The sequence below is a fragment of the Myxocyprinus asiaticus genome, chromosome 19 (genome assembly GCF_019703515.2).
Source record: "Myxocyprinus asiaticus isolate MX2 ecotype Aquarium Trade chromosome 19, UBuf_Myxa_2, whole genome shotgun sequence".
Taxonomy (NCBI): Eukaryota; Metazoa; Chordata; class Actinopteri; order Cypriniformes; family Catostomidae; genus Myxocyprinus; species Myxocyprinus asiaticus.
This window is the reverse complement of record NC_059362.1, coordinates 9,702,497-9,721,301: the sequence shown is the minus strand read 5'-3', so window position 1 is coordinate 9,721,301 and position 18,805 is coordinate 9,702,497. Positions and strand designations below refer to the sequence as shown.

Genomic DNA, 18,805 nt, shown 5'->3' with positions numbered 1-18,805 from the left:
GTTTTTATTTCATTTGTCTTGAAAATACTCTATGGAGAAAATTAATTTTTGTTTTGTTTTTTTTTTTTTACCTCCGCAGCCCTACTGTTGCACTATTCCTGAGAGATGTTTGCTAATATACTAAGCTAGCAATTATGTTAAGCACAACCAGTTATTGAAGCGAAGAAATGGCAAAAAATAATTTCACTGATTTGTTGTGACCAGCTATTCTGAACACTAGAGACTTGCTTTAAAATGCAATGATATCTTATTACATCTTCTATAGAAACCAACTGCGGGTTCTCCAAACACAGGAGGTGTCCTGTGACTAAGATCATGTGACATACAAACTGTGTACATGAGCTAGAGGCAGTGTTTAACATGTTTGACGACAATATAGTGTTTACAAAAACGTCTCACACTTTTTGCTATATTACAAACAATAACAGTAAAGAGATTTCAATTTAACGTTGTACATTTAGGCTGAAACATACTCTACACAAGTACATGAACACTGGCAGTTCTAGCTAAACAAGCTTGGTTTCACACATTGTTGCATTGCCACAAGGTCAGCTACTGTCATTGTGGAGCAACAGTTAGAAGGGATTCTTGCCGAGCAAGGTCTTCTAAACATTTTTATAGGCAGCTACCTGAATAAAAACAACTGGTTTAATGCCATAGACATTTTAAGGTAACTCTAATACCCCCTTGAATTCCACCTCAGTAACACAAGATTGCATGTTAACTAAGTGCAATGGGCCACGTGCTTGCATTGTCCAAGCATTCACATCTGCGTTTGGGTACTTGCGTAAAGTATGTTTCTGGTCTTAATTGTACTGACGCTATGGCTTACATTAGGCAAAACTGAAACTGAAAGAACATGTCCCTCAGATTGTGTACTTCCTCCGTGTTTGTTTTATATTAAGTGCAGCTCTGAGAACATGTCATTGGGATCATAACACTTCCTCTGACACACACAGGAAGTGATCCACTGCATCTTCCAGCGTATGTTGGATCCTCCTTTGCAGTGGAATTCTATGCTCAACATTTTGGACTTATTGGGAACGCAGCAGCGCTTGTCAGTGCAGATGCCACAGTACGATGGGCGGTACTTCTTAACACTGGTACAGCCAGAGAGAGACAACTTCTCAGCTTTACTGGCCAGGAATTTCGGTCTGCAGGTCTTCCCTTTTGGCATCTGTGTGTAATCAAGAGGATTAACACTATTAACCATTTGTTAGTTTTAGGCCACATCTACACTAATCCATTTTCGTTTAAAAAAAAACAACTCTATTTTCAGTTTCCTAACGTCATGGTATTTGTAATAAAACCATAGTAAACAAGATTAACCGTGATTAATCTGTAGTAAAAAAACATACAGTACTGTATTAAAACCATGGTTTCCGCCAAAAAAATTACTTTTCATAGTTACTACAATATTGCTATAGTTAAACCATGGTTTCTGCCACAAAAAAAAAATAATACAGCCTACAACAGTCATGATTACTACAATATTACTATATTAAAACCATCATTTCCAGGGGGCCTGGGTAGCTCAGTGAGTATTGATGCTGACTACCACCCCTGGAGTCTCGAGTTCGAATCCAGGGTGTGCTGAGTGACTCCAGCCAGGTCTCCTAAGCAACCAAATTGGCCCGGTTGCTAGGGAGGGTAGAGGCACATGGGGTAACCTCCTTGTGGTTGCTATAATGTGTGGTTCTCGCTCTTGGCGGGGCACATGGTGAGTTGTGCATGGATGCCACATAGAATAGTGTGGGTCTCAACACGCACTACATCTCCGCGGTAACTCGCTCAACAAGCCACGTGATAAGATGCACAGATTGACGGTCTAAGAATCGGAGGCAACTGTGATTTGTCCTCCGCCACCCGGATTGAGGCAAGTCACTACACCACCACGAGGACTTAGAGCGCATTGGGAATTGGGGAGGAAAGGGGAGGGGGAAAAAAACTTCCAAAAATTATGGTTACTACAGTGTACAATATAACTATAGTAAACCATAGTTTAACTATGGTATTTGTATATTAAAACCATAATTACTGCATTTTTTTATTTTATTATTATTACCATAGTTTTCATTTTCCTGTATTGTCACTATAGTTTCACTACAAATATCATGGTTAAAGTATGGTTACTGTAGTAAAACCATGGTAAAATTATAGCGAGGGAACGCAAACTATTGCAAGGACATGCAGAACTTATTTCAAGGTAACAAAAAAATATTTCAGAAAAAAAGAATTCCCACCCTGCCCTCTGGGGCTTTGTAGGATGAGAGACAAAAACATACATATTTCTGTTTACAGTTCATACAAGGCATATTGCGAAATGCTTTGCAGTTGTGCCATTCTTTAATAATTTGGAACAAACATTCTGATTTGGTGTTAGAGTGATATGGTTTTCTTTGAGTCATGTATTTTTCTCTGAGACAAAGGTTTTTGGTGTAGAGGTGTGGTTGATAATAAACACTGCAATTAACATCAAGTTATGGCGGTTTTTTGTTAAGCTGAGACTTTTGTCTTCATGTCAGGTCCTGCACATGCATGTTCTTGACTGTTTGTTTTTACTGAAACCTGCCATGAGAGCCTCACAAACATGCAATTTTCCTTTTAGCTCCTTAGGAATTCTATAATATGGTACTGTAAGTCCTCTTACATCAGTATGCACAGTATTACACCTGACACTAAAGGTCATCTACTGTTTGTAAAACCTCGCTCTTTTATTCCATTCTCTCAATTACTGTACTTCATCACACCTAAAGAATAATAGAGTCTGATTGCACTTTCTCTCAAATACACCTTCACACAAAGCTGATGAGGTCATATTGCCCCTAGTCTCAGCCTCAGATGGCACGCCCACAGACTTCCCACATTCCGTACACTAACTGTCTGATGCTTGTAGCACAGAAAACTGGAAACCGCTTTCTCGAACAATCAGCGCAAATCTGATTGGCTGGTTCGATGGAACTTCTGCGAGGAGATGCACACAGGACGGTTTATCAGTCCGCCTGGAAGCCGAGTCATGTTCACAAGGTTCAGTGTTGATACAGTGAGCACCTTTGAGGATGAAATAATCACAGAATTTTCCCAAGTTTGCCAGGTTAGCAACATCAAATCTTTAAAGACATTCAGAGTTTCGTTTGAGGCACATAGCAGAAAGTAAAGCGGATATCCATGAGCAGAGCTGCATATTCTGCTTTGTTTACTTAGTTATGTCTGTGAAAGGTTTTCTATTATAGTATGATACATCTCCGATAAACCCGCCCCTAAACACCCCGTCATGACAAAACTGACTGTGATTGGTCGCTTAACATGTCAGTTAGATGGCTTTTCCTGTCTAAATGGGTGTTTTTTGGCCAATTGAAGCGGCTGTAGACCCCAGACCTATACCGCATCGTAGGTCTGGCTACGCATAGTCTTGTGGTTATCGGAGATGTATCATAACATAATGAAAGGCCGACATAGGAAAATTAATATATAATGGCACGCGAGTCTCTACGAGCAATTGCACAGAAAACACACATGAAAATGTGTAGAGAGTCTAAGTACAACACAGAAAACCTCATCGCAGAGAATTTCACAGACATAACTAAGTAAACAAAGCAGAATATGCTGCTCTGCTCATGGATAACCCCTTTAATTTCTGCTACATACCTCAAACAAAACTCTGAATATCTTTAAAGATTTGATGTCACAAACTTGGGCAAATTCTGCAATTATTTCGCTCATTGTATCAACATGGAACCATGTGAACACGACTCGGCTTCCAGGCGGACAGATAAAACGTCCTGTGTGCATCTCCTTGCGGAAGTTCCATCAAACCAGCCAATCAGACTTCTGCTGATTGTTTGAGAAAGCATTTTCCAGTTTTGTGTGCTATAGGCATCAGACGGTTAGTGCGTCTGAGGCTGGGTCTAGGCTACGCTAGACTATATTGCCCCCAGAGCTAGTCTTCTTATATTCAACCACCAAAACACTTAAGAACAGACCGTTTCAATTTGCAGATTCATGTATTGCCTTGGTTAAAATCTATTTTATTTAACATGCACCTCATAATGTGATAGGTGTAAGTCATTGAGGCGTTTTCTAATTTTTCAAATGGTTGCATAAGATGCCATCTAATATCTTGCAGAAGATAATGTCTAGTAGGCAGCATATAGTATGTATCCTTGCGTGTCTTTGAAATCCCACAAATAGTATGCATACTGTTTGGTGGTTGGAAAGTATAAAAATGGTACCTTATGTAGCAGTTAAAGGTGCATTCAGTCATTTTTTCCTCAATAAAAAAGTTTTACTCCTAAAGAATTTAATTGTAATTTTGAAACGTATGTAAAAAATCATGACCACTCACAGGAAATGAAGACTCCAGTCATATCAGTAGCCTTATAAAGGCAGTTTTATTCTACATAGAGAGGGTCCCCTCATGGGGGCTGCCATGTTAGAATCACATGACCAGCCGAAAACTACTCACTCAATCTCAGTAACTGTCCTGTTTTTGGAAACTTTCACTCACAGATTAAACTAATCATGGCTGACTGTGAACAACTATTTTCTACAATGGCATCAATAACTGAAAACTATTGCATTTGAATGATGCTGCATCCATGCCACTAGGTGTTAGTGTACATCTAAGATGACATAAACACAAAAAATACTGAGTGCACCTTTAAAAGAAGTCAATTAATTCACAAATATCGATTCTTCATTTTTTCAACTTATGATTCCATTTACACTGAGAAATAAGCATTGTTGTCACCAAAATTCTTTAGACCACAGTTAAGTTAATTATGTTTCTTTTAAGTTGGCTTATTTACTTTCTTCATACATTTTCAGGATGGCTTTCTCACCTTAAGCCCCTTGAGAGCTTTTTTCTCACATGGTCTCAGCAGACAGAGTCGACGTTCTTTTCTCATCTCACACTTGCCGTTGTCGTTGTTGACCCGTACAGAGATGCCTATACCGCAGGTACGTGAGCAGGGCGACCAGGGTGTGGTCTGCACCAGGCAGTTCTTCTTCCAGGCTAAGGGAGGATCCCTGTAAGCTTTCAGTGTTACAGTCACAAAGCACTATGTCATCCCACAGCACACATACAAACATTTACCCCTCACCCAAGGCCTCAGATTCTGACATGAACACAGTGTCTGTAATCACTGTATATGAATTGTATTTATCTGTGTCACAGCAACTATTGATTACCTTTTTTCCACAACTAGGACTTCCTCATCATCTCTAACACAGAAAGCAATAGCGATCGACTGATATGGGTTTTTTAGTGGCCGATGCCGATATCCAGAGAGCAGGGTGGCCAATAGGCTGATACAATGCCGATATATCACACAATTGAATATAGTAAATAGCATAAACATAAAATTGCTAAAAAATTTATAAACTCTTTAGCACTTTATTTACTCAATTTCACACTAAACTTTAACTTTGTAAAAAATAATAAAAAAAAAAAAAATGTATTTTAAATGGTAGATAGCAGTTTCATCTGATTTCTGTTTAGTCGTCAAATTTTAATAATTAATTTGCCCATGAAGAAATTGTTAATATATTAGGAAGAAGGAAATAACAGTACACACAGTAGTCCAGCAACTATGGATGGCAGGTTCATGTTAGCAATCGCATTTTCTCAAAAATCCCGAATCAAACCAACTGTGCATACAGTCCATAGTGAATAAGACATTTACTCATAGCACACGTGAAGCGCTTTAACTTTGAAGCTGCACTCACGTGCTCGTGCGGATCCAGCACTAGCAGCAATCTCCTGACAGTTTAAACGACCTGGATCACCTGCTTGGATTGTCACGGAGTGACCATCATGATTTATGAATCAGAGAATCTTTTGATCCTGAAGTTTTTGATTCTGGCTGATGGAATACACGCTTCAGATGAAGATATTAGATGAGTGCTCAATGGGAAGAAAACACTGGATTTTCGTGAGGTTTGTGAATTGCATCTTTTTAAACGAGATATCTGCATATATGCGGATGGTATATAATAGAAGTTTTATTGATATTTGTCTTTTATCATTAGAAAAGTTACAGGGAACTGTTGAGGAGAGACTTTTAGAATACGTGCTTCAGAGGAAGATTTATGAGCGTTCCACAGGATGCTGGATCTGCTGAAGTTGTGTGAGGTTGATTTATTACATCTGTTTAAACAAGATATGTGCATATTTTGCTTTTTATCATTAGACAAGACAGTTAAAAGTTACAGGGAACTGTTAAGGAGAGAGAGGGAGAATGAAACAGGTGAGCACTTTAACATTATGAGCTCAAAATATGCTCTGATATGCGGACCGTTTAAATGACACTGTGTTGCACGGTCTTTTATTGTAGTAACACGATGGTACATAACAACAAATTGAACCGTGACTGGTTGTTTACATATCTCAGTTGCTTCACATGCAAGCAGGCGATTCTCAGTGCCCTCAAGAAACAAATCGGCAAAGGGGAAAATGTATCGGCCGATGGCGATAATGAAAAAAATTCGCAATATCGGCTGATTTATCGGCCTCTGCGATATATCAATCGACCACTAGAAAACAATTTCAACGGATTCCTCAGTTTTTTTTTTAAAAAACAAATAAAAATCATATTTACAGTAAGGCAGTTATAAAGGAAGTACACAGGGCTTGGCAATAAGCATTAAAATACATTCTGTTTTAAAAGTACAGCTACAAGATTTTTTGTAGCCACAAGACATGACTGTACATGTTGGTGTAAGACTAGTGATTGCTTACTAACTTTGTCTGTGTAAAGATATATCTTATCTTTCAACTCCTGTCATGACCATGTAAAGATAGTAAGCCCGGGTAGAGTTCAGAATGTCGTACCATGTTACTATTTCTGCTGTGTAAAGATACAGTATGGTAACAGTATGTTAGTATGCCATTTTGAGCTCAGCCCTGGTAACTTTCACACTATACACACAAAGACACCAGAAAAGGACTTATTACATGGAGCAAACTCCACCCACATGAATTATGTTTGAATAACCAGAACTTAATCCACCAAGAAAAGTAGTCCACCTTAAAGGAATATTCCAGGTTCAATACAAGTTAAGCTGAATCGACAGCATTTGTGGCATGATGTTGATGAACAAAAAATAATTTCGACTCGTCCCTCCTTTAAAAAAAAAACTAAAAACTTGAGGTTACAGTGAAGCACTTCCAATAAAAGTGTATGGGGCCAATTTTGGGAGGGTTTACAGGCAGAAATGTGAAGCTTATACTTTTATAAAATAAAAACCACTTACATTAATTCTTCTGAAATGAGCTTTGAGGCAAACTCTTCATTGTTGCTAAAGGTTTGCTGCATGTTCACCAATACCAGTGAAGAGCTTCAAACCTCTGTCAAATATTTGCGGTGAATGGCAAGCTCGTTTGAATGTGAAAATGGGAAATTTGCAGCAAGTTTGTCAGAACTCTAGATTTTTTTATAAGGAAAAATAGGTTGACGCATGCACGCTACGACTGCTATGCAGTATTGGACTATTTCTCTTCAGGAGTTTAGACCCATGAAGATGTCTTTTTATAGTCTTTTAGAATCGAGTGTGCAGTGGCAAGAAAAAGTATGTGAACCCTTTGGAATTACCTGCATTTATTTATGAATTTGTCTTAAAATCTGGTTTGATCTTCATTTAATAACACAATCTGTTTGAACTAATAACATACAAATTATTGTATTGTTCTTGTACATATTGAATACATTATTCAACATTCACAGTGTAGGTTGGAAAAATTATGTGAAACCCCTAGGCCAGGGGTTGAGAACCTATGGCTCACGAGCCACAAGTGGCTCTTTGTTAAAAATCAAGTGGATTGCCAGGTGTCTCACCATTCACCAACACATGATCGTTTAAACATTTCTAGAGATACATTTCCTGCAGAAAGTGTGGGTGCAATTGCAAAGCTTGAAGTCAGTGACACTGTTTTGATTTCCTTTCTCCCGAATTTGTCATACAGATTTTTAATGCGCAGTGGCGGGTAATTTTGCTGATGTAACCTATCAGCCACTGTGAAGAGCGACCTGTAAGACGACTTGGAGTGATATATGACAAGAAATTAGACACAAAGACGCACGTTTGAAGAAATGTGTGATTATATTTTGAAGAACAGACAAAAGAAAAGCCGCTGATCCGCGTCTGATTTGATATGCATATATATTGATGTGCATAGTGAGCTCTGCTACTCATGAGTGAAATGCGAACGGTTCTTCAAGACACGCTCATGCATAGAATTCAGTCTCTTTCTTAGTTTCAGTCATCTGAAAACAGTGTGCAAAAGTGTTATGAGAATGCTGCAAATTATCTCAATCCATCTCAGGAAGTGCTTTGAGTTTAGTTTGCTTTATTTCCACGGAGCACTTTGCAAATCAGAAGGCCTGCATGAAATTGAACTTGACTACCTATGAATCAGACTACAAAACTATCTGCAAGACCATGCAAAGCCAGAGGTCACACCAGTTGTGAGTTGCCTTAATGTAGGGAAGTAGGGCTGGGTGATATTGACGAAATCTTACAAATATCCAGATGCTGATTGCGACACTCATTGACAGACGATGATAGACAATATTGGGAAATGGCAAAGCCATGATGGATATGGGAAGTCATCTAATATTATAATATTATAAATAATATATATAATCAAACAGTAGCCCAAGGTGTGAAACTAGCACCCACCAAATGCGACGAGGCTCAATCCAGTTCGCAAGCTCCTTGTCCAAATGCAGGTATTTCATGCGGGGGGGATTTTGCTCATCTACCCGCAACAGGCGAGTGGCCTGTAAGAAGTTTTGGAGTAACACATGATGTTAGACACGCGCTTGAAGAAACATTATTATATTTTATTATAACAGACAAAAGAAAAGCCATCATTGCTCGTGTCTCATTTGCTGTTTGTTCAGAGGCGTGCAGCGGGACCCTGTCTCATGGCACATGCGCATGTAAAGAGTTATCATCCTTTTTCTCTGTTTCATTCATCTGAAAACTGTTTGTAAGAATAATGTCATCTATGAGAATGCTGCAAATGATCTCCAATCATCTCTGGAGTTGCTGTGAGTTTCACTTTATTTCCACGGAGAAGTTCGCTCTTTCGCATTGTGAATGCAACTCTGCAGGTTCAGTAAAATATATGTTTGTATTAAAGAAACAAAGACAAAAGTGATTAAATCATAAAATAATACTGTGATGAAGAGGAGGGCAGGGCCAGGACATGGCTATGCATGCCCGGCCCTCAAATGGGCTAATCAGCCAAGGAGAGGGATAAGTGCAGAGAGAGCCACATGCAGCTGCCATGTGTGCGTTTATGTTTTTGTGTCTTTTTGTTTAAGTTCTTATTAAAATATTACTTTGATTGTTCAGCCGGTTCCCGCCTCCTCCTTTCCCATTTCAACCATGTTACATTGGTGCCAAAGCCCGGGAAGGAGGAGGGATGCGCTGTTGTGGAGTCCTCGCCACTGCCATCCACCCAAAGAAGCAGCCACGGCCATCCGCCGGGGGACGGAGGAGTTGCTACCAACTGCCTGGACATAGAGGAACGGCCGCCATCCGCGAGGGGAGGAGGGGCTCGCTGCCGGCCGCCTGGAGCGGCTGCCAGGGGTGGAGGAGTTCCCTACCAGCTGCCAAAACGCAGAGGGGCGTTCCATCCGCCAGGGGTCGGAGGACTGGCTTTGGTCCGCCCGGGGAGGAGCGGCTGTCATCCGCCAGAGGGTGGAGGAGTGATCGAGGACCAGGCGACGGCGTGTCTGGGAACCAGCGAGCAAATTTTTTTCCTCTCTCTCTCTCTCACTGTCGCTCCACCTTGCCCTTTCCCTCTCCTCTCCTCTCTTTTTTGTTTTGTTTTGTTTTTCCCTCCCCTCATCCCCTTCCCCAGCCCTAGAGAGGTGGGGAAAAGCCTGCCGGCAGGCGGGGTAAAGGGGCAGCTACTTTCCGAGGGCGGGGGGGATGTACGTCATGCCTGAGGCAAAAGAGGGAGGAGTGTGACGAGGAGGAGGGCGTGGCCGGGCCGTGACTACGCACGCCCAGCCCCTAATCGGGCTAATCGGCCGAGGAGAGGGATAAGTGCAGCGGAATGCAGCAGTTCGGGAGAGAGAGAGCCACATGCAGCTGCCCTGTGTGCATTTATGTTTTTGTGTCTTTTTGTTTAAGTTCCTATTAAAATATTACTTTGATTGTTCAGCCTGTTACTGCCTCCTCCTTTTCCATTTTAACCGTGTTACAAATACTTGACACCTTAAACCTAAAATTGAGTTCGATTTTACTTTCTTTAGGCAGCATTAACTGCATTACCAAAACGCAATACAAACACATTCGATAAGAACACACTTTTGGCAGCATTATTTTGGGAACACGAGGGAATTTATTAGGCTTATATATTATGATTATTATGATTATTATTATTATTATCTTTAAATTTATAATTGTCTTTAGTTCTTAATTTGTAGGCTATTAGTAATTTTCCACCTGTTGTCGCTGACGGATTATTGCATGATGGCAAATGGGGCCGTTGGAGACGGTAAATGTTTGGATTTGGGGAGGTGGTTATATGTAAGATTTTTTGATAACTTCATTAGTTTAATAACTTTTTTCATTTCATTTAAAGTGCAATTTGAATTTAGCATTGTCTTTTTTTTAAGTTTATCGTGTTTCAAATTTTTTTTTTATTTTTTAAAGCAAAATCAATAAAGCACAAATATTCACTGACCCTCGGCAGGGGGGTTGACGATATAATCGGATATCGCAATATATTTTAAGGCGATTATCATAAAAATATTTTTTACATTTCGCCCAGCCCTATTGGGAAGTGAACTTTTTCAAGAACAAGTAATTTTAGGGAGACCCGCACAAACACGTGTACTCAATTCCATGTTGCAACATGTTACCTTTTAATTGTTGCATATTTGTTTGTTTTTGTGTTTTTGAGTAGTCTATGGGCATAATAAACATTTTATTTTATTGAAAAACTTAGTTTTTTTAAAATAGTAAATTATTAGTTTTTGCTATGGCTCTTTCGAAAAAATGCATCAACCAAAGATTAAAAAATGATCTCCTTAGTGAAAAAAGGCTCCCGACCCCTGCCCTAAGCTAATGACATCAACCAAAGCTAATTAGAGACAGGAGTTGGCATACCTGGCTTCAAGCTTATGAAACGAGATTGGAGGTGTGGGTTAGAGTTACTTATAAAAAGCACTCCAAACATTTTGAGTTTGCTATTCACAAGAAGCATCTGCTGACATGGACCTTGCCTTGCAAAAAAGAGATCTCAGAAGACCTACAATAAAGAGTTGTTGCTTTGCATGAAGCTGGAAAGGGCCGAAAGTGGCCGTCCTGCCAAGATGACTCAAAGGGCACAATGCAGAATGCTCAATGAGGTAAACAAGAACCCTAGTGACAGCTAAAAACTTGAAGGAATCATTAGAACCTGTTAACATTTCTGTTCATGAGTCTACTATACAGAAAACATGGCAGGACACCACAAAAAAAGCCACTGCTTTCCAACAAAAAACATTGCTGCACACCTGAATTTTGCCAAAGACCACGTTGAAACTCCACAATGCTGCTGGGAAAATGTTTTGTGGACTGATTAAACTAAGGTTGAATTGTTTGGGAAGAACATGCAGCACTACCTATGGTGTAAAAAGGGCACTGCATACAAACAAGAAAACATCATCCCAACAGTGAAGTACAGTGGAGGGAGCATCATGATTTGGGGCTGCTTTGCTGCTTCGGGGCCTGGAACGCTTGCCATCATAGTTGGCTAAATTAATTCCCAAGTTTATCAAGATATTCTAAAGGATAATATCAGGGTGGCTGTGCGCCAGCTGAAGCTCAGTAGAAGTTGGGAGATGCAGCAGGACAATGATCCTAAACATCGCAGTAAATCCACTACAGAATAGCTTCAAGGCCTTTTGGAGTGGCCCAGTCAGAGCCCAGACCTTAACCCAATAGAGATACTGTGGAATGATCTCAAGAGAGCTGTTCACATCAGACATGCGAAGAATATGGCTAAGCTGAAATAGTTCTGTAAGGAAGAATGGTCCGAAATTCCTTCTGAACATTGTGCAGGTCTAATCCGCTGCTATTGGAAACACTTGGTTGAGGTTATTGCTGCCAAAGGAGGATTGACCAGTTATTAAATCCAAGGGTTCACTTACTTGTTCCACAGCACTGTGAATGATTAATGGATGTTTTCAATAAAGACATGAAAGATTATAATTGTTTGTGTGTTGTTAGCATAAGCACATTGTGTTTGTTTATACTTGTTTGTTTAGACTTTGATGAAGATGAGATCACATTTTATGACCAATTAATGCAGAAAACCAGCTAATTCCAAAGGGTTCACATATTTGTTTTTGCCACTGTATCTCCTGACCTCCAAACCTATGCGCTTTTGATGTGCACAGCCAGTGTTGCTGTTTCCACCTTTGTCTCCCGTTGTTCACCAGTATTTACTTTGTCTTCTTGCACTACTATGCAAAAGCAATGGCTTAATTGTGAGTGTTGTCACCTTGTGGACCCACTAATTAGTGCAAACAATTCCAGGTGTCTATAAAGACTTATGCGTACTAAGTATGCACGATTAGAAAAATTGGGCTGGGAGCGTGCTAGAGAACCCTGCTGATGATAAAATTAACATAAATTGTCCTATATGCATTCGCTAGCTTTCACATAAAAACTGTATAAATACTGTATACTTAGGGCTTAAAGAAAAACAAGTTTGTTGTTATGATATTTCATGAAAACGTAACAACTTTCTCCACCTCTTAAATTAATTTATTTTTCTGCTGTTGTAACTAGGGCTTTGTGGGTGGGGAAAAATAAACGAATAATATCATTGCAGAATATGTTCCATTTAATCAAACCCTGATGGATAAAATCAAGCCCCGTCCTACAATATGTCCAGCTAAAGATTCTGTTTCACTTAGAAATATGTCATATTTGGAAATTAAAGGCTACTTACTAATTACTAATTTTGCTGCAGAATTAGTTTTATTCTCAACATATAGGGTCACATTCACCTGACATGTAGGTGGTGTCCTGCTGGTGTTTGAGGCTTTGGTTGCTCTTAAGCCCTGCTGGCAGGGCGGCAGAATTCAGCATTCCTGCAGGTTTCTGGATGAAGGCGGGTGTACAGCCAATGGCTCCAGCGATGCAAGTGCACTTGTAGAGTGGGCTGGGTTGGAAGGCTTGTCCGTTATCATAGTGAGCCCCATTCAGGTCACAACCCACCCCCATCATGTCTGCAAAAACACACAGAGTACAACCAGAGACTATTTAGCAGGCACGTAGCACTTATAATAAAATGAATGGGAAATACTGGAACACCCAATGGATGTAGAAAGGAACTCCTGCCTTACAGGTAAAAGAGCCTTTTAGATACAGACATCGAATGTCAATCAACTCGAGAACGCACATGCGCATTAGCTATACAAGCAGGGAAAATTTTGCATAATCTCAGATAAAGAAGCAAAATTTATGATAGCAGTGTTGTCAGATTTTACTGCTGATTTGAAATTTGTTCTTTGATCGTAATCTTGACCAACCGATTTGTCTTTCTCCATTTAAGTAAATAGGAGCTGCGCTTTCATGACTGGAAATAGCTTACCGGAAGCATTCAAAAGATGGCCGCCAGTGGACTGATTTGCTAGAAAGACTTTGGTACAACTCAACTTCCATTTAACTTTCCATTCTGCTGGACACAATTGCAGGTTATTGTGCCATGACAGACTTCATAGGACATTATAGGCAAGACTTTACCAAGTCTGTGAGCTAGTTTATGGGGCCTTGTAACATTCTCAACTCTACAGTGATTAAACTCTGTGTATTTGTCGCATTTATTGTGTTAGACCAGCATAAGTTGCTTGCTGGTCTAGCTGATGATCTCCCATAGTATGGCAAGTGCTTTTAATTTTTAATTTTTAATTTTTTGCCTGGCAATGTCATGTGTATTTTGTTAAAGTTTTTCATGTCTACCTCCACCTCCACCTCTCCACCCACTTTTCAGAAATGGCTTGCTGAGATGGTCTCCTCCCTTAAACTTGAAAGGATACAATTTTCCAAAGCTGGTGCTTTCAGAAAATGTTACAGGATCTGGGGCCCCTTCCTTGATTATTTTTCTAAGAAATGAAAGTAGGCTATACCCCTGTTATGCATGGCTGATTATTATTTATCTCATTTTACATTCATATTATGTTCTATGCATTATTGTTGGTCTTTTGTACCTGTGGCCATTGTTATTTCACCCCAAGGGCACCCAAGTAATTTTAAGTCTATTGTGGGTGTTTTGTTGTTGTTGTTTTTTGGGGGGGTTGAATATAATTTGTGTGTCTTATATCTTTGTATTTCTGTGTATTTACGTATAAAATGATAAATAAATATAAAAAAAGTAAGTGAAAGCAGTAATAAGATGATAATTAAAGAAATATGTTGATGCAGAAATGTTATTGAGAGGATGCCAATTTGTGGCTGTTCACAGAGGATGAGTCCTTGCTTTCTGTTATTTTTAAGTGTTGGTCTATTGGAACATCTTTAGTCATTGCATCATGTCTTGCTGCTTTTCTCACGTCATGAGCGTTGTGTTTTTAATGTGGTGCATCGCGTTGAAAGTGGTTCAACTTTTTAAAATGCACCTCGAGACCTGCAGACTTTATCTGTATTTTGGAGCTTCAAAGGCCTGATTACCATTCACTTGCATTTTATTTACCTACAGAGCTGAGATGTTCAGTAGGGCTATCTTAACACCAAACAGGGGTTCTTCATAAAAAATTCACTCACAAGCGCAGACGCCGACCTCATATCGCGGTTTGTCCTTGGAAAAGTCGCAGTACATGCTCTTGTGGGGGTCACAGATGTCCCTCTCGTTGCATGAATCCCCAATCTGCCGTGCGCAGGTTTTGCAGCAGCCGCAGCCATCCAGGACGGAGCTGACGCCAGGGGCACATTGTGACCGGACGCCACATTTACACGGCCAGCTACAGAACTGCCTCCTGTCCGCCACGCCTGTCCCTCCTCGCTGCTTTTGCTGAGTATCAGCACCCTGAACACAGCACAGTACATGTAAATATAGCTCACTCAAGATCATAATTCCAAGTAATTTTAAGGTTTAGGTGTGGATGTGATCAATAGTGGTGATTTGCACCACTTTATTTTCCTCAACTTTTTAAGTCTATTGCAATTGTAAACTAGCATTACATTAAAGCACTTCACAAAAAAGTCAAAGTGCTATAGAACCAGAAAAAAAATAAATAACATTTACCGAGTGTTTTATATCACAGAGTGATTTTATTTAGAAGCTGATTGCTTTTCCCCCACCCCAGTCCCTTATTAAATACAGTGTTACTGTAATTCTCTGGCTATTTCTGTGAGTTTAGCTGCTAATCTGCAGACTTGGCCTGGCAGGGGAAAAATCAGATCCGGATGTCAACAAGTGATGCCTTTACACAGCTCTACTGACTGCTGTACTGTTATAGCAGCCTATGGAAGAAAAACATTAACCGCCCCAGTCGCTTTTACAGTGTCTACACTCTGCAAGGAGGCAAAAATATAGCACATATACAATCTAATGTCTGAACTGAGGCTTGTTGAAGTGGTACACTCAGTCCTTTTAATTTTCTTGCTTAGTACTGCCACATCAGCATATCTTTCCATTTTTTTCTTTACATTGGGTGGATTATGTCCAAGAGTTTTGAGTTTTGAGCTAACTGAGACAAGAAATTGAGTAAATGTAAAAAAAAAAAATTAATAAATAAAAATAAAAAATACATAAAAATCTTCAGAATTCAAGTTACATTTAATGGTACTATATTTGGCAACAGTTTATTATTATTCGTTTTTTAGTCATTACCACACATATAGTTCTGTGGTGTTACTGTGACAGGTGTCAACACAATAGACATCAGCACATAAAAATGCCATTTTAATCAAAAAGACCACTTATGATTAAAAAAGTCTAATGCTATTTCTGACCATTTTTCGGGGCATGACCTATTTAGCAACACCACGTACTCAGAAGGAGTTATACACTAAACAGTTGTGCCACCATCTTATTCACTAACTAATGTACCTGCAATCCAGTTAAACAGGCGGTAAATGCGCTGAAATATTTTTAATTTCATTATTTAAGGTCATAATTAAAATAATAATAATAGATAATTATTTAGATTGTGCTGTATTCACAAATCTCAGCACTACTGGCCTGGCACAATTAAGCAATGTAAATATTGTGTACATTTTCTGTTGATCATAACATCCGTTATTCATCAAATGATGATCAAATGAAGGAGAAGAGCGTTATAACCAGACATATCTCCCTTTGTGTTTCACGTTACAACACTTTCATTTTGGGTGAACTTAAATTAAGCTGGTTTAATTGTCAATGTAGAAAATTGTGGCTAAAGCAGACCGTTTTGCATGATCTGTTGTAATAAAAAGCTTTTTATTTATTTTTTATTTTATTTTTATTATTGTATCGCCTAAATTAGAAAGAAATCAAACATATTGCTATCAATGTTTTGATAATTAATTATTTTATATACAGTAAATATACTGTATATACATACATATATATATATATATATATTAGGGCTGTCAAAATTAACGCATTAACGCATGCGATTAATTTAAAACGCAATCTTTTTTTATCGCAATTAATGCATTTAATGTTAATACAGCATAAACTAGCAAAAACACTGGTTGGAAAGGTGGAACCTCTGCGATGTGTCTGCCCGGAGTCATTACACCGACGCACACACCACAAACACACACAGCAGTGATTTAGTGTCAGTGATAAATTGATGGGGAAAGGAGCTCTTAACACTATTTATTGTACAAAATAAGAAATCAAGTATTTTTTTTTTGCCTAAGTAAGGTGCATTTTAATTACCACAGAAGCAGGCAGAGTCTTAACTATCACCAAAACGCAGAATGAGACGTTTTTGTTTGCAAGCACTTTTCATGTGGAGTTCAAAGCGGCGCTGATGCCCAGAATCATGAACGCAGCTTCGCGATTGCTGTAACAAAGCAGATAGCCACAGTCTGCCGGCTGATTATTATTGTGGAGGGTGAGAGTTTAAGAGATTTAATGCCCATTGCAATGAATATGCAACCAATGGGGGGACTAGTTCTTTCAATTAGTCAAACTCCCACTTAGACTTTGAGAAATGTTTAATGTTACTTGAATTGGTGCTATTTTAGTGCATTTCTATCTTTATACTGTGGAAGGCCTTTGTTTGAAAAATTTTAATAAAGCATTATACTGTTACATATTATTTTCTTTTCTTTCCTAAGAAGGAAATAAATGCATAATGACAGGAAAAGAAGTATATTTAGAGTCAGATTTCAACTATGAAAAATTATGCAATTAATCACAATTAAAAAAAATGTATCTACTGACATCACTAATGAATAGTTCTTTCAGTTTTGTTATTTTTGTACTATTTTGTATTTATTATTACTTTTTGTAAGTGGAACATTTACAAACAGTTTACAAAACTTATCACAGAATGCCCCAGATGTTAGATTATAACAACAAAGATTTGAAAGCTGAATTTTCTAATTGCCCTATGATCTTTACAGTGTTGTTCTTTTTCACCTGGTTTAATGCTCAGTGTTGTTAGATTGTTTTAAATGCAAATGCACTAGTGTTTCATAATTTGGGCTACATCTGGAGAAATGTCACTTTACTGTAAGACATCTCCAATGTTTTCTTCACACAACTGCTTTCAGAGTCCCAGAGGTCACAACAAAAATCTGAAGTCTTTCTGTGAAGTTTACAGAATGAGGTCATTCCGTAAGATTGAATAAAAATGCGAACTTACATGCCAAAACACACTCATAAACAGCATCTCTGTGAAGCTTCACTTTGTGTAGATGCTGTATTAAACCCTATATCTCAGGCCTAAATCTGATGGACAGAGATAGGAGAGTCTTACTCGAACAGTTTATTTGGCCTGCATTAGCAGATGACAGATTTTTAAATAGAATATGTCTTACATTACATCACTAAGAGCCTGACCTGTCATTAGCACTTTGACAACTTCTTCACAATACTTAAAGACCCCATGAAATGGCTTGATGAGCCTTTTTTTTTTTTTCCTGTATTGATGTATATGTACTATTGAAAAAGGAAGTTGGGGTGGGACATATTGAAGGGCTCATCCCTTTTTGTCCCCAGTAGCCAAGGAACCTTGACCATAAACCATGATTTGCTCCTCGGTGGTATTAAGAAGAGAGGCATTCTCATTCCAGAGAGAATTGCATTGGTCAAAACATTGGACACACCCTTGAGAACAAGATGATGTCATCGCTATTTTTGGCCTGTTTCACAGGATGATAATGTCAATTTTGGGAAAGTACGTCTTAGTCACGTATATCTGCTATAAGTTAATTTTGTCAACTTTTAGGAGTGCACTAGCATAGAGATTGTCTCAAAGAAAACAAACATGGACTAAAAGCTGCAAAACACTTTAAACGGCTAAGTTAAGGCACGCAGCAAGAAACTAAAATAATAAATGCATACCAACATTTTACAGAAACTCAAACACAGATCAGTTAGTCTATTTTTTAACTCACTTCAGCAGAGTATGGGCATATATTAAAGGCCAGCCAAATGGCTCATAGGTAGACAAGATGCTGTTGGCTAGTCCAGCATTGATTGTGAGGAGAGAATTTAATCGGTGGCCCTTACCTGGCTTAGAAATAGCAGCACACCCCAGCACAGTAGCGATAGCATCATATACGGCTTGCAAAGGAGCTCTGTGCAGCAAGAGCGAAAGAGAGAGGGACAGAGGAAAGGCTGGGAGAGAGAGAG

The 18,805-nt window shown here is 39.0% G+C and overlaps 1 protein-coding gene across 1 annotated transcript; it reads right to left on the bottom strand.

Annotated features, from left to right (window-relative positions):
* Window positions 1-893: 893 nt before the first annotated feature.
* Window positions 894-18,780, bottom strand: ccn6 (cellular communication network factor 6). Its single transcript, XM_051645523.1, has 5 exons — window positions 18,683-18,780; window positions 14,773-15,034; window positions 13,017-13,238; window positions 4,842-5,035; window positions 894-1,177 (listed from the first exon to the last, which is right to left on the bottom strand). The coding sequence occupies exons 1-5, from the start codon at window positions 18,728-18,730 to the stop codon at window positions 896-898; spliced, it is 1,008 nt and encodes a 335-aa protein (XP_051501483.1). The 5' UTR covers window positions 18,731-18,780; the 3' UTR covers window positions 894-895.
* Window positions 18,781-18,805: the final 25 nt, after the last annotated feature.

Bases quoted from the DNA above. Each gene is read 5' to 3' on its own strand.
- ccn6 (XM_051645523.1), bottom strand. From the start codon at position 18,730: ATGATGCTATCGCTACTGTGCTGGGGTGTGCTGCTATTTCTAAGCCAG. The intron at 15,035-18,682 runs GTAAGGGCCACC...TGCTGTGTTCAG, and splicing joins TGCTGCTATTTCTAAGCCAG to GGTGCTGATACTCAGCAAAA. The intron at 5,036-13,016 runs GTGAATGTGACC...TAACACTGAAAG, and splicing joins GGACACCACCTACATGTCAG to CTTACAGGGATCCTCCCTTA.